The sequence below is a fragment of the Alexandromys fortis genome, unplaced genomic scaffold (assembly GCF_014885135.2).
Source record: "Alexandromys fortis isolate MF-2015 unplaced genomic scaffold, M_Fortis_MF-2015_v1.1 scaffold_336, whole genome shotgun sequence".
NCBI classification, from domain to species: Eukaryota; Metazoa; Chordata; class Mammalia; order Rodentia; family Cricetidae; genus Alexandromys; species Alexandromys fortis.
This window is the reverse complement of record NW_026068207.1, coordinates 452,711-477,865: the sequence shown is the minus strand read 5'-3', so window position 1 is coordinate 477,865 and position 25,155 is coordinate 452,711. Positions and strand designations below refer to the sequence as shown.

General features: G+C 43.8%; 1 protein-coding gene across 2 annotated transcripts in view; it reads right to left on the bottom strand.

The window, feature by feature from the left end:
- Window positions 1-8,073: 8,073 nt before the first annotated feature.
- Window positions 8,074-25,155, bottom strand: part of Kcmf1 (potassium channel modulatory factor 1) — a 65,056-nt gene continuing 47,974 nt past the window's right edge. For both annotated transcript variants that reach the window (XM_050130235.1, XM_050130236.1), the window contains exons 4-7: window positions 16,416-16,517; window positions 13,498-13,672; window positions 12,292-12,574; window positions 8,074-8,695 (exon numbers count right to left, since the gene is read on the bottom strand). In XM_050130235.1, coding sequence (XP_049986192.1) covers window positions 8,434-8,695; window positions 12,292-12,574; window positions 13,498-13,672; window positions 16,416-16,517 — 822 coding nt within the window. In that variant the 3' untranslated portion in view covers window positions 8,074-8,433. The remainder of the gene's footprint in view (window positions 8,696-12,291; window positions 12,575-13,497; window positions 13,673-16,415; window positions 16,518-25,155) is intronic.

Sequence of the window (25,155 nt, the reverse complement as noted above, 5' to 3'; positions counted from 1 at the left end):
GGCGCCAGATGAAGGCATAAGTCACGAACAAGGCCACACCAGTTTGGAGTTATGATTAATAGGGTGTTATTTATTTAAAGGGGAAAAAACTTACAGACAACAGCCGTCCCAGACAACAGCCATCTGCACAACCAGGAAGGGAGTCTAGTCTCCGGCGGAGCAGGAAGTGAAGAGAGCGAGCAGAGGAAATAGCCGCTTTTTTAAAGGGAGAGAGACCACGCCTCAATGGGCTGGTATCACAGCAACTATTGGTTGGAGGGGCGGAAGGACCTCCCGCAACACCTCTGCTTCCTGAATACTGGGATTAAAGGCCTGCACCTTCCGCAATCGCCGGACAGTGTAAAGCCTTTTCAAGCCAACCGTGTGGTGGTTATCAGAGCCATGGGGACACCAGTGCCACTGTTGGTTGGTGACACTTTCCCAGATGGGGCTGTAAGAAGACTAGGAGTCCACTCTGACTAGATTGTACAGACTGAGCCAAAATCAGCATGGTGCCAGGTCTTGGAGTCCCCAGGCCTGCAAGTTGGCATTCAACTGCTGCCCGGGGTTATCATAGACCCCGGGGAGCTACAGACACTTCAAGGGGGGCTGAAGGGGAAGGTGCTAGGCTTCTTTAGGCCAAGGATGTGAAGGAGAAAGGGCCTCACCACAGGTTCCCACAGGATGGGGAGACAGCCGAGAAGCACCTCAGGGACCAAGACTGTTGAGTTTGCCTTTGCCACAGGGAATCAGGGTCCTCTACCAAGACTCATCAGATCAGACTATGGCCACATTCGCTCATCTCACGAGTTATCTGGAGTTGCCTCACACATACCAGAGGTGGTCCCCTAATCTATGTTGTAAAATGGGGCCTTTTGGAACACTTACAGGGGACTGGGGGGCTGGGGTTCACTGGTAGAATGCTTGCCTATCACACACAAAACTCAGTGACGCCCCTCAGCACTGTGCATACCAGACACGGTGCACGCTGGGATTCCCAGCCCTTGGGAGGTGCATGCAGGAAGATGCAGCATTCTGTAACTCCTGTAACACTGTGGAACATGCGATTTGAAGTGACGTGAGCCTGAGTTCCTGCACTGTAGCCACTCATATTTAGTTCCAGAATAAGCTGCCTTTTATCCCTATTGAGGTGAGGAACACTTTTGTTGTTTTTGCTTTTTGTTTTGTGTTCTGAGACGAGGTTTCTGTGCATAGACCTGGCTGTCCTGGAACTAGCTCTGCAGATGAGGCTGGCCTTGAACTCCCGGAGATCTGCCTGCCTGGGTGCTGGGATTAAAGGCGTGGGCCACCACTGCTTGTGTTGACTCCATCATTGTTCACAATGTCTCCAGCTGAGTTCCATCCCGAGCAGCACCTGCTAACACCTGGTCACAGGATTTACATGCATCTAAACACTGAGTACTTCACCAAGCGGTGCCTAAAATTCTGCCCAAAATGGCTGTAATTATGCTCACAGCATCCCCCTCCCAACAGTATGCTAGGCTGTGGAAAGCAATTATTTGTTTTACTGTTCTAGAAATTATAGGATTAGTGGAATCATCATTTATCCCAGCCCACCCCTGTCTGATGTTGCACAGGCTGAGGGAATGTAAAACAGCCATGCGCAGAGTCTGACCCCAGGGCTGCTGCTGGACAAGTACCCTGGCGAGTCTGAGGTGGGGTTGGGGCCAATCAGGTGAAGAGTCCACATGTACCAGTGAAAATCACACTGCTAGAACCCTGACCCGACATTGCTCAGGCCCTGCCTTCTGCAGCTGTGCCTCCTTCTTTCTTCAGAGCGGATTGTCTAGGCTCTGATCCCAGACATAAGGTACTGATATAAGACATAAGGTGATGGGCTCCACACCTTAGGTGATGGATACATGCCCACTTCCCCTAGGAATCAGTGACAGCTTGACTACAGCCCATGCTATGGACTTCTCATCAACCACGTGGCATGGAACCTCCTCCCTCTTCTGAAACATACAAGGGAACCCCGATTCTGCTACACGGTAAGATCGTGTTTCAAAAAAAAAAAAAAAAACAAAAAAACCAAAAACCCCCAACAAACCAGGCGGTAGTAGCACATGCCTTTAACCCCAGCACTCAGGAGGCAGAGGCAGGTGAATCTCTCTGAGTTCGAGGCCAGCCTGATCTACAAGAGTTCCAGGACAGGCTCCAAAGCTACAGAGAAACCTTGTCTTGAAAAATAAAAACAAAACAAAACAAAACAAAAAACCCACAAGAAAAACTTAACTGCTGAACTGGGGGCCTTTGTTAATGAAGTTATCATCTTGCCTTCCTGAAGGCTCTCCTGGGCAAAGTGGCTCTCAGTGCTGGCAGATGTACGAATCCGTGTCCTCACTCACTTCCTGGGCACAGGTGGGCTCCTTCCTCGGTCACATCCTTACACAGTCTTACCTCTGGGAGAGTTCCGAACCTGCTTCAAGGAAAGACCGAGGACCAGGAGAGGTACAGGTAACAGAACGTGGTGGATGGGGTGGGGATGCAGCTCAGACAGTAGAGTGCTTGCCTAGCGTGCACAAAGCTCTTGGGTTCTACCCCTGGCACCACATAAACCTAGCATCTGGCACCGTGGTGTACTCAGGAGGTGGAGGAATGAGGACCAGGTCATCCTTGGGCTACACAGCAAGTTCAAGGCAAGCCTAGGATACGAGACTGTCTCAAAAGGAAACCCTATCCACAGGGATAGACCCATTGCTGGTGGCAGCTTCATGTCACTCTTACCAGGCCAGGTTCCAAACACTACCATTTGAATATGGCAGGACAGCCAGGGCTACACAGGTCAGGATCCAGTGACAATGTTCCTTTTATATATGTTACAAATAAGTATGCTAAGAATCCCAGTACTCGGGAGGCAGAGGTAGGTGGGATCTCTGAGTTTGAGGCCAGCCTGGTCTACAGAGCAAGTTTCAGGAAGGCTCCAAAGCTATGGAGAAACCCTGTCTCAAAAACTCAAAAAAGTGTGCTAGAACAGAGAGCTAGAATGTAGAGCCAAGACATATACAAAGAGTAGCCCTTTCCTTTCCCAGCTGTGAACCTGTAATTTTCTAGAAATGTCACAAGATATTCATTTATAGTAAAAGACATATCATAAACTGGGCAATGGTGACACACACCTTTAATCCTAGCAGTCAGAAGGCAGAGAGAGGCAGAGCTCCGAGTTCCAGGACAGCCAGGGCTAACAAAAAGAAACTGTCTTGAAAAAGTATTAAAAAAAAAAAAAAAGACATGTCTTAACCCTCTTGTGACTTATGGTTTTACCAGTCTATAATCCTACCAAAGGCACCTCTAGAATCACTATCATATATAAAAAATGGGATAAATTCTTTAGTAACGCTGGGATTTCTTGGGTGTCTCACACCTGTATCTGCCATGTGCCCTGCTCTTTCCAAGTCTACAAATCTGTTAAACTGTATAATAAACTCCAACTTTGCTTCATACTGGTTTGTCCTGAACTTTTCTGTGTTGACGTCAAGAGTCTTGACTTTAGCTGAGTGGTAGAACGTCTTTAATCCCAGCAGAGGCAGGTGTATCCCGGTTGAGGCCAGCCTGGTCTATCGAGGAAGGCCAGGGTTCAGAGAAACCCTGCTTGGAAAAGCAAAAGCAACCAACCAAACAAAAAACACCGGAAAACCAAAACTAAACCAAACAACCAAAATAAAAACTCAAACTTGACTTCCACTAGGGTGAAGGCTCCAGTAGAGAGGTCCCCATTGCTGTAGACAGCACACTGCACTGTGTCTCCGGCCCACCCCGCTGTCAAGGACATGTACGGATGGCGTGGAAGGGCGGCTCATGTTCACAGGGAAGTCATGCCATTGCTTGCTAGGGAAAGTCTGGAGACGGTGCTCCTTGTGACCAGAAGGATCTCTTAGAATAGCCACCGCCCAGGCCTGCAGGAAGCAACCTCAGATTATGTGCATGAGACAGGCTCATAAAACACTTGCCCACCATCTGCAGAGTCAGGAGCCACTGGGGCACAAAACCAGACTCAGTGGATCCTTCCAACCAAATCATTGCAGTAGTTAAGAAAACCAATTGAACCACTACCCACCCAAACACCTCATGTGCAGAGGTCATTCTGGGAGGCAGACTGTTAACAAATTTTCATCACCTAACATAGGGCCTCACCATGTGGCCCTGACCTACCTGGAACTATGTAGACCAGGCTAGCCTCAAATGAAGTGATTCGCTGGCCTCTGAAGCATAGTATCTGTTGGCAAAAGGATTCCTTAGAGTGTGACTGCTAAGCTGTGGACGGACCGGGGGAGGGACGTCAGCTGGAGGAACCAACGTTTTAGGACAAAGACGGAAAGGTACTTATCATGTCTGCGGCCAACATAAAAAAGAAATTAGATTTTTACACTGTTCTGAAAGCACAACAGAAAAGCCATGACCTAATGGGGCTGTTTAGCGCCAGTTCCACACTGCCACACCTAACCAGAGTGTGGCTGCAGTCTTGTACTCTATCCTAACTTCCCCACTCAACTGGACACAAGGCTGTTTCTGAGTTGGCTAACATTCCCCCATGTTCCATCTTGGAGCATGAGGCTGAGACCAGGCACAACCATTACTTCTGCAAGCATTAATGATTTTTGCAAGGGGGTGTAGTCTTGGCTTACTTTGGGAGGCTGTCTCAAAAATCTAAAACAAGGTGGATGCATGTGGTGGCTCAGGCAGGACTGTTTCGTTAAAACCAATCTGGAGGACAGTTTCAGGAAGAAACTGCATATGGGACCAATGTGTCCCCCAAACTATGGTTAGGTTGCATGAGTTGACAACGCTACTGTTTTCCCTGCACAGAGTGGATATGTTTGAGAACTATTAGGGCTGATACTCTCCATCATACTAGGGATGCCTTAATGCACACCAGAGCTGCAGAGCTCAACACCTGCATCAGATGCCAATCACAGGTGACACCTTTACAGTGAGCCCCTGCTGCTGCAGGGATCCCACTCCCAAAGTCCCAAGGCTTCAATCTCCAACATGACCACTAACCCTTTCTCCTTTTACCCTCTTCTATCTATGCCACTCCAGTCCCCATCTACCTTCACTTCTTTATTGCCTTAAGCAGGACTATGAAGGCTGATGTCTGCTTTCTCAGCAGGAACAATGCAGAGAGTGGACTCTGCTGTCATATCCAGTTTTCTCCTGGGAATGAGCTAGGACCTAGCCAGAGAACTCAACTCTTCTTTCCACACATCAGAAGACCCAAGAGGCTTGGTGACCTTTAAAAACCTATTAGCTGCTAATGAAAATGCCATACTTAAATATCAAGAGGGGAAAATGAAGGGCTGAGAAGGCACAGGCTATCCCAAACTATATTTGGAGGTCATGAGTATTTCTTACAGAAGAATCCATTACTTTGGCCAGTGTGGTTTAATCCCAACACTCAGGGGGTGGAGACAGAGGCAAGTAGATCTCTGAGTTTGAGGCCAGCCTGATCTACAGAGAATGCCTCTCAAAGTCCTCCGCTACTTTGTCACATCTAACCCTATCTCCAAACAAAAGGGAACAAGATGCATTCCAAGAAACAAAATGAAACCACCCAACTAATCCAAAAACAAACCAACCACCACCTGAGTTTAGCAAGTCTAGGTCCTAATCCTGTAAATTAAAGTGAAACAAAATAGTGATGCCACCTACAGACGCTAGATTCCACTGCAGCCAGCACAGAATTGGATCTTCTGCAGAGCCACCTACAGACACTGGATTCCACTGCTGTAGCCATTTCTACCTGTCCTCTACTCCTTAGAGTTGAATAATTTTAGGAAAGTCGATGAGAAAAAGAACAGAAACCATGAGAAGAGTCAACACCATGCTCCAAGTTCTACACTCCCAATGGTTGCCCACATGGTCCCTTCACAAGGTTCAGGCGGTCAGGGTGAAGTGGGAGTCTAGGTGCACTGCAGTCCACCCTGCAAACCACACAAAGGCACAAGGACACGACAGACACACTCTGAAGTCTACATATTTTTGGCCTTTACAAATCATAAAATTAAGCTCCTTCTTGGACATCTTGAGCAGAATTAATTCCAAACAGGAAGTGAAGTCAAAAATTGTAGGAGGACTACATTTATCTCATGGATCTCCAAACTCACAGCAAAGAGCTCTCAAAAACGGGATCCTGTCCCTTCCTGCAGAATGATGCAACCTGTTTAGTCAAGTACTACATCCCACAATATGAGGATTCAGGAACTAAAGAAAAAGGACACGAGAATTCCAAGGGCTTAAATATATTTTATATTGATAATCTGTGTCTTTCTATCCTAAAATAATACATTATGATTGTTTATATACAGGATGAGGTGAGGTATTTGGAAAATATCTGACAAAAATAATATACAATATTCTACATGAGATGAAACCTTACAGACTGCTAGGCCTTCTGAAGGGTTAAATCCACCTTCTAAATTAAACTGCCCCTAAAAACCTTTTAGCTGTTCCCTAGAACCAAGCTGAAAAAAGGAGGATTTTAGGTTTTCCCAGAATTTGTGCAGAAAAGGGCGAGTACACAACCAGCAGTTAGTTACTCTTTCTCACACCCAAACCAGAATCTCCACGGTTAGCACAAAAAGTAAAATAATAAAAATAAAATAAATAAAATAAAAAATACTGCATTCGATGTTAAAAAAAAAAAACCAAACCTCTGAATAACGGTTAGCTTAATTCAACACCAAAGAAATCAAGTGGCCAACAGTCTTGAAAACGCTTTATTGAAATGTAAGTGATGTGCAGGTGCTCCTGAAATGACCACAGCGGGGAAACGGACTTCTCAAGCTCCTCAGCAACCAATGAGAAGAGAAAATCCTACTAGACCCGACTCCTAGTATAACAGAAGCCTGGCACAAGGCTTTCCCTTCTGAACATCCCATCCTGAGACTGGATGTGCAGCCGGCAGTCTCAAGTGTCCGAGGAGAAGCAACGGTTTCTTAGACATGTAGAGTGACTTCTGGTTTGTGGTACATTTGGATGAACATGGACGTCACAGTTCTTGAGAACACCCAGGGTTCAAGTCTGTACGCTTGTCATGAGGAAACAGAGAGGGAAGGACAAGATGGCGGAGAGAGGAGAGCAACAGAAAGAAGGCTCCCAGGGAAGAGGACTGGAGCCAGACACCATTAGCTTAAGTATAGTTAGAAATTTATCAGAAGCTGTGCACCTTTTTTAAAAGTTCTAAATTTACATTGCAAAAACTGCCCCCATCCTCAGACCCGCTGTCCCTTTCTGGAGCTAGTGTGAAAAACTGAAATTAAAAGCACCCATTCTCCAAACCGCCTAACAACCCAAGAAGGCTCTATTTTTTTTTTATACACAGGATTAATAATAGGCATATAGGTGGCATGATTCAATTAAAAGGCTTTACTTTTTATGCCAGAAAAAAAAAAACCAATAAATAAAAGGTGCTAAAATTAGGATTAAGAATTTGGTTGACAAAACCTGGGAAGGCAAGTCCTCAGGGCTCCCCTGATACTGATCTGTCTCAGCAAACTACAAATACATAAATAACGCAAAGTATGATTGAGAATGTGAGATTCTTAAAAACATGACAACATAATTCAGGTTAACTTTGCTGAATAGTCAATAAATGAAATTCATCTACACCTAAATGAACATGTTTAACAATCAAAATATTTTAAACAACCACAAAAAGTAAAAACTTCCAACAAACACAAATGATATCTGTTTAAAGGGCACAGAGATGCCCTGCAGCACACCCGCCTTTACTGTTGTCTTCTACTGACGAGCTAGACAGGCTGGGCTCCGCAGGAACAAGATGGTTAACAGGCAACAGGACAGTCACACAGCCAAGTGCCACACCTGGCTGGGACCCCCAGGTTTCACTGCAGAGCTGGCTTTGTCCGTAGGAGGCACATGTATAAGGGTGAGTCAGGCAGAAATTCAAAAGCTACTCTGCCCTGTAACCACTGAATAATGTTGGAAAAGCTTTGGGCTTTGTACTTTATTTTTTTAAATTTTATTTCTTAAGTTTTACTCCTTGTATTTAATTTTTCTTAAATAACAAGGTCACTGAAACTCATGCACGCTGCAAAAAACCTCATGCAGTAGTTAGGTAAACCATCCAAGCAGTTTTATTCATTAATATTCATAAATACACACAGCAGCTTCATTAGAGATTTCAATTTTTCTCTTCAGTTTGAATGTGGAGTATTAGGAGAGCCTTTTGCATGTCAAGGTACAGGAAGCAGAGATCACCCTGCACTGCTACCTACATTTACCTGCTAGAAGTAAAAATTAGTTAAGTGGAAATGATTATCATATATATTTTCTTTCTTCCTTTTGAATGTACACAATGTAACAAGAGTGACAGACCTGAAATTACAATCACCAAACAAACCCAGGATAGCTGTTGTCCACTTTCATTGGCAAATACAGCACAGAGGACATTGTCTGCGAGTGGGGAGGTCATCAAAGAGGAGGTGGTGGAGGCTCATTTCCTTTATTACTCTCTTTTAAATTTAGGTTTTCTAAAGCAACATCTAAAGGCATAATATCTACACAGCCCATAGCACCAAAATCTGCCATCTCCCCCCGCTCGTCCTCATCTGAGGACGAGCTCTCTTCACGCACTAATGTAGACAGAAGGAGCTCCTGGACAAACAGGCTGCGGTCTGCACGCTCGCTTTCCATGGACTGGCGCTCTGCTTCAGACATTTTGGGATCATTCAACCTGTACAGGTAAGAAGAAAGACTGTATTGGTAAAGTCAAAGACTAACGCATGGTGAGGCCAATTTCTACAGTTTGCATGGAATGAGCAAACGTTCTGGTCTCAGTCTTGTGTAGATAGATCCCCCACTGTGGAAGTCATGTTCCTCCTGGCTTGCAAATCTGTGTTCAATGGGTTCAAGCAAACACAGGAATAAAAACCAGCTGACCGTCTAGTCTACCTCTGGAGAAAGGCCTGATGGAAACCTCTCCGAAAACAAACAGATCTGCTTCTGACAGACCCTATGCTTAGGAAGATCCATTAAGATATCCTAATCTTATTTTACCTGTGGGGTCAGGCAGTGGTGGCGGAGGCCTTTAATCCCAGCACTCGAGAGACAGAGGCAGGCAGATCTCTATGAGCTCGAGGTCAGCCTGGTCTACAAAGTGAGTTCCGGGACAGGCTCCATAAAGTTACAGAGAAACCCTGTCTTAAAAAACAAAAAAATCCAAACACAAAAAACCCCAAACAACTATGGGAAAATTTGCTTAGCGTCAGCATTGATCTTATTCTTCTCCAGTTTCAGTGCCAAGCAAAGCAAGCAGCTGCAGTACTAGGACGCACACATGACAGGCACTCCTTCCTAAGAACACAGGCGAGCTCACACTGCCCCCTGGGCAGCTCGCCCACTGGCACCCGCTCCTGCTGTCTGTAGGGCACCCCACATCACAGAGGAAGCACACGCTGTGACTGACAGCAGGCCCAACTCTGGGCTCTGTGTACATCACTCTGGCCCCAGCGGTAGTGATTTATCATTTTACAGGAAGCGGAAACTCAAGCAGAGATTAGCTAACTTGCTCAAAGTCTCAGTTAAACACCACCAGGGAATGATGAGATCTGTGGCTCAGATAAGGGAAAAGCTTAACTACAAAGCTCAAGGGGATAAAGTATGTGGGGCAGTCACCTGCACGCCACGAAAACCACGCTGAAAGGAGAACTTTAAAGTCACAGGGAGAACTAGCAGATTCAAGTCTGAGTGACGGCTACGCATTCCCAACCCGACTATCAAAGTGCTATGGGGCTGACTTGTTTCCTATGTTCTCAGCTTTGGAAAAGCTTTGGTCGGTGTGGGGAGGGATCTAGAAGTCTAATCTGTAACAGAGATACAGGGAGAGAGCAGACATAGTGTCAAATGAACTAGGGACATCAAGAGAAGCCTTGGCTGTTGGAAAGCATTCAAACTCAATACAGTTTCAACTTTGAGGAAGTAGCAAAAAAAAAAAAAAAAAAAAAAAAAGCCTAATTCTTGAGGGGCAGATAAAAATCTACAAGTCAGTTTTGTTTAAGACTCAAAAAGAACTGTTCAACTTAAGATCTTCAAACTAGGCTTAGCTAAACTAGCTGGTCATTATCAAGAGATAGAATCCTGACTTAAACACTCGATCAATTCTTAACATGTCAACTACCTTTGACCTCCCCGGAAAACACTGTGTCCCTATAGTCAGTTCTAGGATAAAATGCACACATCACATAGAATCCGCCCATAGAGCAGATACCCCTGCAGATGCTGCAAGTGCTTTCCTGGTTCAAGATTACATATGCTAATATCTCAAATTCCAAACAACAAATAAACTCAAATTTGGCCTCTAACTACTGTGTTACCAAGGATTATCCTGAATTCTTTATTTTTCTGCCTTTACCTTTAGAATGCTGGGATTGCTGGGCGGTAGTGGCACATGCCTTTGATCCCAGTATTTCGGAGGCAGAGGCAGGCGGATCTCTGTGACTTTGAGGCCAGCCTGGTCTACAAGAGCTAGTTCCAGGATAGGCTCCAAAGCTACACAGAGAAACCCTGTCTCGAAAAAACCTGGGGAAAGGCTAAATGTATTAAGTACCAAAGTTGGAGCTCTGGTGTCCCCAAACACTTGTCATTCTATGTCTACACAGTATTCCTACCTATGCAGGTGATTTAAGTGGGAGATGAAAGAATAAGTAGAAATTGTAACAGTTTCTTCTAAGGTCCCAAAGAATTGTCGTACACATTGTAGTTTATAGACTTGATTCTCATGTAGTCAAACTCATTAGATAGCTGAGGACGACCTTGAACTCCTGATCTTCTTGCCTCCACTTTACCAAGATAATCCCAAATTAAGTTTTTCACGTACTGGTTTTCATGCAGTAAAAAGATTTATACCCAAGTGCTCAAAGTCACCTGTCTAGTCCCTTTGGTAGTGTCCCAGACTTGCCATCAACTCACAATGTGGGAGGCCATCCTTGACCTTCCTCTGCGCTGGCATTCGAGGCCAGTGCTCTGATTACAGACTGCAGCACTGTGCACGCTAGGCAAGCACTCTGTAACAGAGCCACAGCCCAACTCTCCACTGCAGCTTTAGAAGCACAAAACTTCAGTCAGTGTAATGAGATTTCACTGTATGTACTGAGTATTACTGATACCCTGATAAGCCATTTTTAAAAGTTAATTTGGGGTACAAACTTTAAGAATTTAAATCTAACTTTGGGAAGTCCTAAAAGAAAACCTCCATATTATGAATGCTTTTGTTCTTGTACATATCCGTATATGTGGTATGTATGTGTATGCATTACAACTGCTCAGTTTGTGAAGGCGAAGTTGGCACTGGGCATCTCTAATGTTCTCTACCTTACTCTTCAAGACACCGTTTCTCAATTAGATCTGAAGCTCCCCAACAGCCTAGACTGGTGGTCAGTGAGCACCCCAGGATCCTTCGATCTCCTGGGGCTGGGATAACAGAAACATACTACTGTTTATGGGTGCTGGGATCTGAACTTAGTTTCTCAGGCTGATGCAGTAAATACTCTACCCACTGAGCCATCTCCTTAACCCTCTTTTGTTCTTTCTGATACATCTAAGTAGACTCTAATGGAAAATCACAAACAACATTAATTACAAAATGTATTTAGCTGATAAAGAACATATTAATACAAACAACAGTTTTAACCATTAAGTACAGTACAAGAAAGGAAAATATTTTCAATGATGATCTATAACTTATCAACACAAAGATCAACATATTTATCTGAAATATTAGTTTTCCATGTTCCTGGAAAATATTTAAATACGGGATTTTTACTGAAGGACTGTGAGTTGTAATGGTCTGATCAAACGCAGAGCTTTTTTTTGTTTTGTTTTTTGAGACAGGGTCTGTCTGTGTGTCCTGGAACTCACTTTTAGATCAGGCTGGCCCCCAATTCACAGAGATCTGCCTGCCTCTGCCTTCCGAGTACTGGGATTAAAGGTGTGAGCCACCACTGCACGGCCCAAAGGTAGAGTATTCATTTATTCATTCATTCATCAATTATTTTGTATATAATATTCTGTCTACATGTGTGCCTATAGGCCAGAAAAGAACACCAGACCCCATTACAGATGGTTGTGAGCCACCATGTTGTTGCCGGGAATTGAACTCAGGACCTTTGGAAGAGCAGGAAATGCTCTTGACCACTGAGCCATCTCTCCAGCCCCCAAAGGTAGAGTTTTTAAGCAGATGTATTTATATACATAAAAAGGAACAGCTTACTAGACTGGACAGTGCTAACAAAACCTTATTTCTCCAACCCATCTATGACAGTAAAGAAATACCTTGTTAATAGGAACTGGGAGTTCTGGAGAGCCTGCTGGCTGTTCTCCGTGTTGGCTGTGTTGGCTGTGGCCGTGGACTGTGTGATTGTAGTGGTGACGCTGCTTGTGTTAGTGCGCCGGCTTGCGTTGCGAGCTGTCTCCAGTTGTTGCCGTGCTGCCTGCGCATGCTGCCGCTCAAGTTGCAGCTGCATCTGCAATTGTTGCAACTGAGAAGCGGAAGGGCCTGAAGAGTTAAGCTGTCCTCCTGCAGAACGTCTCACTCCTGATAACTGAGATAACAGCTCTGCCAATGGAAATATAGACAACTGATCAACTTGACTCAGGAAAACCAAGAGCTACGTGTCACTCTTTCAGTGAAGAAAATCAAGTGCTGTGAACAGTAGAACATACTCATGACCCAGGGACCCAATTCCAACATACAATTATGCCTGCTTTAAGCAGAACTTAGGAGAACATTATTACATAAAGTACACCTACACTACTTATTTAGACTGAAGATCCACCTACAAGTGCGATCAAACCGAGACCTCTTAACTGAAGCAGCATGAACTCAGGGTCAAGCCTCTGTTTACTCTAGTTCCAGCTCTCAGAACAGGGTCCAGTATCCGTCATCAGCATCCACTCATCTCTGATCATTTAACAGAGGAATTACAAGGGTGAAATCCCAGAGCATTTCTAAGCGTGGCCTTACATTCTGGCTTCTGCCTTGCTAGTATCCTTGGATGCTGCTGTTCCAGAACACTTGTCATTGTTCTGCAAGGCCAATCCTCCCCACCCGCAGAGCTTGACTCTGGTCTATTCAACTCAGACTCTTGTTTTGGTGGAGCTGCTCATATTGTTGCAGCATCATCTTTTAGTACGTTCTACAACAATAAAGGTCTTAAACTAGGATACTCATTCCTACTTTCCTTCAAGAAGAGGCAACTGAGTTCCTTGGTCCTTAAGATGGAATTCTGGAGGTCTTCTTCACTCTTGAAATCTTTCCTAGAGACCTTCTTCTGTGTCATTTTCTCCCCTAACCTCTTAGAGAAAGGCAGTAACACATGGACTCTCTTACACCACCCACTTACAAAGGTCAGACTTTTAAATATTTGGAGGGATGCAATCGCAGGACCAAGTGCTAAAGTAGAACACACACCACACAAAACATCTCTAAAGGAGCTCCCCACGCCCTGCCCTTGCCACTAAGAAGTGGAAACAACTTACCAGCTATAGGATCCATGGCTTCTCTACTGCTGGGAGAGTAGGAGCTCTGTGAGGAGGAGAGCCCGCCAGTGGAGCTGCTAGTAAAGTGCATGTTTGATCTACGCGCACGGGGGCCTCCCAGCCCCCGGCCGGGGTGAAACATTCTACGTACATGCCGAACACCACTCGATTCATCGTAACTCAACAGTTAAGGAAAGAATATTTTACAAAAAGAAGAGACAACAAACATTTGAGCTCTTGCTAGCTGGGAATTCCTAAACTGTAAGCAGTTTAAAATAGCACCTTTATCTTAGAATATAAAAGTTTCAACTCTATGAGGCCTGTTAACCCTAAAAAAAGATACTCAAATATAAAGCAACAGGTATAAATGTGGCATGGTAGTACATGCCTATAACCCTAACTCTTAGGAGGCTAAAGCAGGAAGACAAGGGAGTAAAAAAAAAAAAAAAAAAAAAGACAAATACAATCAAATAGAAAAAAGCAACGTATGAATTTCGTGTGTGCTGAAAGCCATTAACTTTCTCCCAGGTTCTAGACCTGAACACTGCCAGAACAAGGTCAAAAGAAACACTTTTGGTCAAATTCCTAACTCGATCTTTTTTTTTTTTTTTTTAAAGATTTATTTATTTATTATGTATACAAATTCCTTCCATACATGCTTGCATGCCAGAAGAGGGCACCAGATCTCATTATAGATGGCTGTGAGCCACCATGTGGTTGCTGGGAATTGAACTCAGGACCTCTGGAAGAGCAGCCAGTGCTCTTAACCTCTGAGCCATCTCTCCTTTTATCTATCAGTAAACAGCTCGTGAAACACATCTTCTACAATAAAAAACAAGTTGAATAATCTAAATTCTGTAGATGAAAGCTAGTTTCTATGTCAGCGTTAATCTCTGTCAACTTATTCCCAGTGCTGCTGCTCAACAGAAAATACTGGTGTACCATTAAACATACAGATTAACACGACACTCTTCAAGCAGACTCTAGAAGCCTCAGGCTTCTCAAGAGTTGAATGAGAGTTAAACATAAGGTCATATGTAGCAAAAAGCTGTCAAAAAAAAAAAAAAGACAAACCAAACCAAACCTAGACAGTAGTGGCTCCAGCCTTTAATCCCAGCACCATAGAGGATCTTTGTGAGTTCAAGGCCAGCCTGGTGTACAGATTGAGTTTGAGAAAAACTCTGTCTCGAAAAACCAATCAACAATCTTGTATTTCCAGAGGCAAGCAACAACTTTATAATGGCAATTTCCTTGCTGGCTTCTTGGCTGTTAGTTCTGGAGTCATTTAAGGACCTGGTGAGCAGCCCTGCCTAAGGCAGTTCAATGCACAGGGTCTCCTGGCCCTTGGGATGAGCCTGGGGTCTACAGAAGTTCATCTATCGATAGTGCCACTCCTAAGAGGTTGTTAGGTGGGAATGGTAATTTTAGGAAGAAGTCCATTGACGGTGAGGAAATGACTGCTGTCCAGTCACTCTAGACACTGGTGGTAAAAACCAGAACATCACAATGCTGGAGGCATCTGAAAACTCCTTGTGTTTTCAGTACCTGCCACTGCAGTATTTGTCTTTTGAAATTTGGTAAAAAAATTAAAAAAAAATATGAAGTACCTTTCACATTCTTCCACTTTTCAAAATCTTGTCTTTCCTTGGTAACCAAAGGCATTCTAGAAGGCTTAAAAAATAGGTTTGATATTTTTCCCCCACCATTAAAAAAGTTTTATTTTAGCTGGGTGATGGTGGTGTATGCCTTTAATCCCAGCACTCAGGAGGTAGAGGCAGAAGCAGGTGGAACTCTGAGTTCAAGGCCAGCCTGGTCTACAAAGTCCAGGACAGCAAGGGCAGTTACACAGAGAAACCGTGTCTCAGGGGTAGGGGCTGGGGAGGGAATTCATGTATGTATGGGTGTTTTGCCTGCATGGATGTCTGTGTACATGTGCATGCCTCTTGCCTATGGTATGGAGGTCGACAGTAACAGATGGTTGTAGGCTCCCATGTGGATGCTGGAAATTGAACCCGAGTCCACTAAGAGTAGCTAGCTAGTGCTCTTAACTACTGAGCCACATTTCTAGCTCCAATTTTTTCACTCTTACTTAAAAAAAAATCTGGTGGGTGTGAAGGCACATGCTTTAAATCTCAGAGCTTCAGGAAGCAGAGGCAGGTGGATCTGTGAGTCAGAGGTCAACCAGTTCTACAAAGACCTCTGATTTTGGTGTGTTCTGCACACAGTGGGGAGGTCCCAATGCTTCTACTGTCCATTTATTGCTAATCTCTAATCTGGCTCAGGCTTCTAATTTCTCAGGTTTGTTCCATCTTCTTCATCTTTCTGTTAATGTCCACCTTCCCCTAAGAAGTTGCATCTCCAATTAGGAAACTGGCAACTGTGAGCAAGAATCAGAGCTACAGATGGAAACAACTACCACCAGTTTGCTCCCCAGTAAGCCCAAGCCTGGACTATGGAATGGGAAGGAAAGTCTGGCAGACAGAAAGGTGAGGCACTTTGAATGCGAATAGAAGTCTAGTGGATGACAGATTTAGAAGACAAATTATAACATGAAAGCCGAAGAATGAGACTACAAAAGTCACTTTTTCTTTTTTTGGGGGGGGCGGGGGGGTTGAGACAAGGTTTCTCTGTAGCTTTGGAGCCTATCCTGGAACTAGCTCTGTAGACCAGGCTGGCCTCAAACTCAGAGATCTGCCTGCCTCTGCCTCCGAAGTGCTGGGATTAAAGGATTGTGCCATCACTGCCCGGTTTAAAAAAAAAAAAAAAAAAAAGGGTCGCTTTTATGAAAAGGTCAAGTAAGTAAATAAAAATAACTTGAAGATTAGGTTTTTTTTTTTCTCTGAGAATACGATTCTTAAAAACAATCAAACTACCAACATCACCAACAAGCCCTCACATGCCACCTTCTGGAAGGATATTAAATCTCTAGGGGCTCTGTGTTCAAGTGTCAGATGAGCTGCGAAGTCATCTGTGACATGATTAGGATCGCCTCCAGGTAACGCTGCACATATCGGACAAATCTGTAATGAAATAAGGCGAGAAGGTCATTACACGGTTGCTGGGAGACATTGCTAGCGATCAAGACTCAACTGGAAGGGCCACTGTAGTCACTCAACTGCAGTGCCACAGCTCAGGGTCTGATCAATCTTCTATCAGTAGGGCTGATACACACTTGCATGGCTTAGCCAACAGTTTCTGTTCAAAACTTTAAAAATAAACATTTTTACCTAAATTCAGCCTTGAATGGTAATTTGTACTTTCAGTATCTGCCACTGTAGTATTTGTCTTTTGAAATTTGGTACAAAATAAAAACATATAAAGTACCTTTCACATTCTTCAACTTTTCAAAGTTTTGTCCTTCCTTGGTAACCAATGACATTCTAGAAGTCTTACAAAATGGGTTTGATAATTTTTTTCTACCTTTAAAAAAATTATTTTATCTGGGTGATGGCAGTGCATGCCTTTAATCCCAGCACTCAGGAGGCAGAGGCAGAAGCAGGAGGAACTCTGAGTTCCAGGACAGCAGGAGCGGTTACCCAGACATAAGTTAAGGCACATGTCTCCAAAAGCAAGGTGGTCCTAAGGGTCAGTCTTCAACCAGGAGGACTAAATGTAGCTGAGAACTGGGGACACAGAGATGGAAGGATCCTTGGGATTCCCTGAACAGCGAGTCTAGTCTATTCACCAAGTTCCAGGCCAGTGAGTGATCTTGTCTTAAAAGGAAGAAAAGGGAGTTGGGTGGTGGTGGTGCAGGCCTTTAATCCCAGCACTCGGGAAGCAGAGACAGATGGATCTCTATGAGCTTGAGGTCAGCCTGATCTACAGAGTGAGTTCCAGGACAGGTTCCAAACCTACTCTCGGAAAACCAAAAACCAAACCCAAAAATAAACAAAGAAAAAAGGGAAAAAAAGGAGCCATGCAATAGCTACAGACTTTGTATAGAATAAGGTGGATAATGGGATTATGCACAAACATGCACCGCCAATTTCTCAAACAACTTCAAGGCAAAGGAGGGAGAGAAGCTTGTCCTAGAATATTATTTCCCAGAAGGATGGGCTGTATGATGGTAAGAGACAGAGTTACAAGCAAGAATAAAGCAATATGCACACAGGTAGAGGCGACAGCTGGGAGGAGTCTCCCTCCCCCTAAAGCTTGAGGACCGTCTTATTGGTTTGAGAGAGAAACCACAGGGCAGGCAAGCAGGTGATCTTGGCGGCAGTGGGGAGGGGCAATGGAGAAGAGGAGGAGCCATGCCTTTAGAGCTAGGGTTCAAGAAAGCAGGCGTGTTCAGCAACCAGGTCAGTAAGCAGCTGCACATGGTGTGGGGAATGCTCACAGAAGAGGGATGAGTGCCAGGGGAAGGTATTTAGAATTTTGGTCAGTGTCCAGAGAAGAGCTAGAAATGGGGGCGAGAGGACAGAAAGGAGTGGTTTTGTTTTGGGGCTACAACTTCGAGAGGGGCAGAATCAGCAGTTGAGAATCTGTAACTTGGGCTGGAGAGATGGCTCAGCTGTTAAAGGCTAGGCTCACAACCAAAATATAAGAGAATCTGTAACCAATTCCTGGGACAACTCCTTTGAAATAGCTTTATCCCAATTAGTGAATAAGGAGTAGGATGAATAAAAGATAGAAAGAGGAAGAAACTATTAAGGAAAGGCTGCTATCTTCCAGATGATGGTCTAATTCAAGCTGTTCTGATCCCTGAAGTAGGAGAAGTTTCCAAGTCTTAACAAGAGGCAAGAAAGGCCTGACAGAGAGGGAAGTGAGGTGTGTGCTTCTCTAGTGGTGCACCAATCACCTCACCAGCACATGTGCCCTCGGTGACTGTGAAGCCTGCTTACAGTGTGTGAGAAGTCTATGCTGGGACCAAAGGGCCATCTAGAGCCAAGCAAATACAACTCTCACCTTCTGTGACTAGAACAAAAGCCCAGTCTGCCCGACTTTGATAGCCAGTCTCTAATGCCCAGCTGGCTGTCCTGGTTACTATTTGAGTCTGAAAGTAACTAAGAAAATCTAAAGATGCTCACAAGAGAAAACAAGGAGGCAGAAGGAAGAGACCTGCAAAGAGATTAGAAAGGCCATGACAGAATGTGCCCAAGGGCAAGTGAGAGAAGCCAGTAGACTATGAGTCCTTTTTACAAAGGACTTTTCTCTTGAAGAGAAAAGCTGTGGCATCTGCTCTTGCGTCTATGAACTGTGAAGTGTTCAGCAGAAATTTGGTCACTTGGTGCCATTCTGTATTCTGGTAGTCCTAGCAGGGATCTGCTCCCTTAGCTAAGTGCTTCTGTCTCACCTAGATAGTCTTAGACCTTCTAGGTACCCTGGCTGGCCTTGAACTTGCAGTAACTCTCTCGTCTTTGCTTTCTGAATTGCTTCACTCTGATATCATAAAACTTTTTCAAAGTTTATAATGGTTTATGTTTTTTAAAGCAAGAATCCTAGCCTACGTTTTTTTTTTTAACATTTATTTTCTATTGTGCTTGCGCATGTGTGTATGTGTGCCTGCCCTGCTTGTGTGGGTTCTTGCAGAGGCCAGAAGAGGACATCAGATCCTGAACCTGGAGTCTCTGGAAGAGCAGCAAGAACTCAACTGTTGAGCCATTTTTCCAGCCCCAACACATTCCAGTTATTTAAAAATTAAACAACAAGCAGAGGTTTGGAACTTCATTCAGCAGCTGAATTAGCCTTGGATAAAACCCATGACACGAACTACACTAAGACAGCTGGAGAAGCTTCAGGACTTTTAAGCATATTTAAGTATCTATTGTTAGATAGAAGTCTCCTCTGAAAATGTACATTCCCACAAGGGGAAAAAGAATGGGCAGTAAATATTGAATATACTAAGAGTGTACCAATTAGACAATCTACAAACTAGAAAGCACCATTGGGATAGGGATGCAAAACAAGAAAACCATGATCCCACAACTGTGTATTTAGTTTTATGCTCAAAATCTTTGGGTTTATTGCAGCTATGATACTGAGCCCCTGGGCTAAAGGTACTCATGGAGAAGTAACTGAAAACATCTGACTCACAGACTGGGATAAAGAGTTACTGAGGATGAGGCCTTTACTAGGAAGGGTCATTTGGCTTGGAAGCTGGCACAGAAAATCAAGAGATCAGATTTAGAACCAAGTAGGAAATATTGTCTAGTTAGGGCCACTGTAAGTTAACACAAGTGAGAACTGGAAAAGAAAATCAAGCTTTGGAGCTAATGGAACAGAGGCCTGGCATCTGTTCTGCTATGCACTTTACACTCAGCAAACTCTAAGCATGCCTGAGGCCTTAGGGTCATGTAGAACTGCACTTTCTGAGGCGTAAAGGAAGAAATAAGAGGAAGAAAGGAAAATACAAGCAAAACAGGGTGAGAGAAAGAGAAAGGGGGTGGAATGGAGTGGGTAGGAGTTGGAGGAGGGAGCCAGAGGTGGCTGTCAGGAGCATAAACACTGCTCGTTTTGAATGGGTCTTCTCCATTATGGAACTTAATTCATTCACAATATGGGGAAATTCTACACAAAGGCTAAGCCATTCATTCTAACATGTGACAGCTTGTCAACATGAATATTTATCATACTCCCATTGCCACATAGCATAGTACTTTCTATTATTCATACATGAAAATTCCATAACACATTAGTTTAAAATTGTAACAACTTGTTAACAATAAAACTTACTGAATTGGCTTAAATTGGTGTTTCCTAAATTTGGCTAAGAATATAAATCACCTGGATTGATGGAGGAGGGTCATCTGTCTATGTGTTACTTTCATTGGTTAATAAAGAAACTGCCTTGGCCCTTTGATAGGACAGAAAATTAGGTAGGCAGAGTAAACAGAACAGGATGCTGGGAGGAAGTGAGGCAGACGCTATAGCTCTCTTCTCCAAGATGGACGCAGGTTAAGATATTTCCCGGTAAGCTACCACCTTGTGGGTGCTACACAGATTACTAAATATGGGTTAAAGCAAGATGTGAGAATTAGCCAAAAGAGGCTGAAACGAATGGGCCAGGCAGTGTTTAAAAGAATACAGTTTCCATTTAATTATTTTGGGTAAAGCTAGCTGGTGGCCGGGAGCTGGGAGGTGGGAAGCGGCCGGCTGCTCCTACTACACCTGGAGTACTTGTTGAAAATGCTTTTTCCCTAGGCATTTGAGAAAGATTGGGAAGATGTAGACCTGTGTTTCTGAACAAGAATCCCAGGTCTTATGGTTGGGTAAGTTTGGCAAATAACAGCTCAAACAAACTGTGGTATTTAAAACTTCTATCTCCTTGGAAAAATCCAAACGTTCTTGATAAAATCCAAACCACTCTCATCACAAATATCCTTGCTATTCTTTCTGTCTCTGCTATTGTTAGGGTTATTTTCTTCTGGTTTAGCTTGTCACCCTCTTGTCCATTCTGCTTTTTATCTGTGCCCTCTTGAGAGCCTTTACCAAAGGAAGTAAGGCCTCACAAAGACTGCTGTTTCTATGTGGTCTCTGGCATGATCACCAACAAGTAACCAATTGGTGCACATCTCAACACATGCTGTTCAATGAACTTTCAAAGTCATTGTTCCACATGCAGATAGTATGCTGCTACTGAATGTAGGAGTCGCCCTCCCCCAACACAGGCTCTCTGCCCTTTGGAAACACCTAAAGTAGGTAGTGTAGGGGCCTGAGAAGACAGCAAGTCAGTAAAGTGCCTGCTTTCCAATCACAGGATCTGAGTTTAATCCCAAGAGCCCATGCTGGGCACATGCTTGTAATTCTAGTGCTGGGAGGTGGAGAAAGCTGAATATCTGGGCTCACTGGTGACTTACCTATGAGTTTTGAGGTAGCAAAAACCTATTCTCAAAAAAATATGTGTTTCCTCTCAGCCTTCATAAGGAATTTCTTCAAATGCATAGTAAGTAGTACACACATTTAGCCCCAGCACGGGGGGGAGGGTGGAGAGTTTATAGAAAGGAAGACCTCTGTAGGCCAGCCTGGTCTATAGGGTGAATTCCAGGACAGCCAGGGCTGTTATATGGAGAAACCCTGTCTTGAAAAACCAAAACCAAACCAAACAAAAGGAAGGAAATAAATTTCTTATTCATTTTTAAATAGAAAATCTATTTTTTTTTGATTTTTCGAGACAGGGTTTCTCCGTAGCTTTTTGGTTCCTGTCCTAGAACTAGCTCTTGTAGACCAGGGCTGGCCTCGAACTCACAGAGATCCGCCTGCCTCTGCCTCCTGAGTGCTATCTATTTTTAAAAAAATTGCCTATCTGGGGCTGGTGAGATAGCTCAGTGGGTAAAGTTTTTGTTGCACAAGACTGGCAACCTGAGCTGGATCCCCAGAACAAATGTGAAATGAGAGAACAACTCCAAAGCTGCCCTCCGACCTCCCTCCATACAACACACCATGCACACACAAAGAAATACTAAACATTTTTAAACTGCCTATGTGACCCAGCATAAATGTGGCTTCCTCTGAAGCAGGCTGCAGCAGGATGGGGAGATGGAGCACACGCTGGGAGCTGGGCAAGAAGGCACCCTCTTACCATTCTCAGACAAACTACTTGAAAATGGCCCCTAGACTGGAATTCTTGGAAACACTACTGCTTCCTTTCTGGTTGTGGTGACTTGGTACATGGGAGCCACTTAGTCACACCCAGTCGCAGACAACATGTGCCAATACTGCTCTAGCAATGGGCATTTCTTGAGAAAATACCTGAACTGAACTCCATATTTGATTAAACTCGGCCATGGAAAACTTTCTCCTTCTGAAAAGGTCTGTTCAGAAGAGCACCATTTCTCCACATCACTTACTCTCTTCCGTTACTTCCTGGTACACCCTTCCTCTGGCAACCATCACACTGGAAACACGGTCACACAGACAGTGCCCTTTGTTTCTCAGCACAAGCACAGTGGCATGAAAATGAGAAGATGTCATTTTTCTACAGAGGAACTGAAATGTCCCCATAGAACCAGGGGGACAGCTTCCTGGCTGTGAAGGTTCACTGCTACCTGGTCGCACTGTAGGATCCAATTCTATTTCCCAGTGAGATGTATCACTATTTGCTATTTTCTTCTCAACAATGCATCTTGGTGTTGTCTGAATTATTCTGTCTCCTTCAAATTCTTTTCAAAACCACATCATATTTTCAAAGCCTCCCCTAAGTCAAAAGCTCCCCTTGACTACTTCTTTTACTGCCCTCTCAACAGGTCAACTAAGCCAAGTCTATGTCTGGGGAGAGCAAATTCAAAATAGGCAGTTTCTTGAGACAACAGGGCTAAAGTAATATGTGTTCTTTATTGCATTTTTAAAAAAATAATTTATTTCAATTTATTTTATGTGCCTTGGTGAGAAGGTGTCAGATTCCCTGGAACTGGAGTTACAGATAGCTCTGAGTTGCTGTGTGTATTCTGGGAATTGAACCTGGGTCCTCTGGAAGAGTAGCCAGTGCTCTTAAGCGCTGAGCCATCATCTCTCTCTCCACCCTACTGACTTTTTAAAAAAGTTATTATTTGTGTGTATGTACGTGTAGGTACCCTCACAGTCCATGCTGACTGGAAAGTTCATCATGCAGAGCTCCACACACCATGACATCTATGTGCACTGAAGCTAGGTTTTAAATCTGTTATCATGATCATGAAGAGTCATTATACTTAACTCCAAGAGACTTGGTTTTAAAGGGTTCTCGGTACACTCAAAATTAAACTTTCTTAACCTTAAAATGAATCTTAAGAAGGCAAAGGGCTAGTTTTTTAACACAGAGTCCCAGACTGGAGGGAAAAAGTCAGAATAAAAAAATAAAGGACTCCAAAGCTACTTCCAATTCTGGCTTCAGCAGACTCTTCCCAGCCACTTCAACTCTGTGAGCGTTTACCAAAGAAACTGCTTACAATGACAGAGCCTCTTGCACCACAATACTCCACAGAGATGCTGAGTATTCGAAAGCAGGTAAGTCCTATAGTAAAGTAGGAATTGGCCTAGAGGACACACCAAGTTAATTCTGTAGTAAAAGTAAAATAATGAATTGGACAGTTAGAAAAAGAAAACACTAACACTATCTATCAAAATGAAAGGATTTTCTCTTGAAATTCACGATTCACTTTAAAAATAATCTGGTTTGGGGCTCAGCGGGTCAAGGCACTCTCTGTCAAGCCTGAAGACCTTCACTCAATTTAATACTCAGAGCACATACAATAATGGAGGGAACCAGCTCCTACCCTTCCCCTAAAATCTATCAATAAACATTAAAACAAAAGGTTTGGTTCACAACAAAACACTGTGGTAAGAGGTGATGTGCGCACTCATTTACAGCTGATACAATAGAGGAGTACAAGCCATGCCTGTGGAGAGAGGCCTGCAGTGAATGGCACTAGTCCACATAGTGACCCAGACAGTCACTGCCCCCATCTTCACAGCAGAAGTCCTTGTCTGCTTGCCATGTTTCATTTGAAGTGTCTGGGGCCTGACTATGACAGTGAAAGTTGATATTCATGCAAAAACTAAGGGCTAAGGAAGGAGAGAGCCTTCAAATACAGTCCATAAAACAAGTGTGTAAACTAGAATGGTGAGGCCTGCCTGGGGCTATGCACTGAACACTTGGGAGTCTAGCGTAGGTCAAGGACTGATGAAACCTGTGGAGGGCATTCACACCATGAATCAGAAAGGATGAGGGTAAACAACTCTGAAGAGCTGCTTTTCAAAGAACTGATAGACGAGCCTGCTTACACTTGAGTTTTCATTTATGAAGATGAGTAAGTCAAGGGAAGGACTTGCTTCTCCCCTGGATTATCTGATTCTGGATGTGGAAAACTGTGTAGTTAAATTGTCCATTGAAGAAGTGAAAGAACACTAGAGCCTGCTGGCTTGAAAACACCTTTTGGGATATCTAGTTTTCCATAAGGAATTCAGTGCATCTAGTTAAATAAAAAGACCCAAACTCAATAGTAAAACAGAAAACAACCACTAATTTTCCACAGCAGTTAGGATGGGGACAGACTGAGTCAGGACTCTCTCTGCTGTGCCTAAGATGACACAAGAGGAAGCAAAGTTATCTGACAAAAAAAGAACCAACCAGAACAAACAATGTGGTACAGCGCTCTGGGTTCCCCTTGGTGTACTCTCAGACTCTAAATCTCATGGAAATTTGAAGCACAAACTGGCAGTATCCATGGGAAGGACAGCCTGCAGCAGAGGCCTCTGGCCAAGTTTAAATACTTGCATGCCCTTGAGTGTACTACTTCGTTTCTTTGAACTTTATCTGTTGTGAGGATGTCCAGAGAATTAGTATTTGATGTGTATGCAAATTCTCCAAAATCAGGAGCTTGGCTGCACACAGACTTGCCCTTGGTCTGCTCTTAGCTCACTTCCACCTATGGTATCACATCCCTTCCCTTCCTTTTGCATCATTCTCTAATCTCCCTTCATCTGTCTTCTCTGTAAAGCGGCGTCTTGAATGAAACTTGTTCCTGTAGAGATTCTTGGGTATATTTACTTACCATTGCTTAAAGTTAGATGTGAGGTAAAAAAAAAAAAGTCTAGAAAAATTTCAAGTTAAGACTTCATATTTTGAGGCTGGAGAGATGGCTCAGTAGTTAAGAGCTTTGCCTGCTCTTCCAAAGGTCCTGAGTTCAATTCCCAGCAATCACATGGTGGCTCATAACCATCTGTAATGGCCTGCAGGCATAC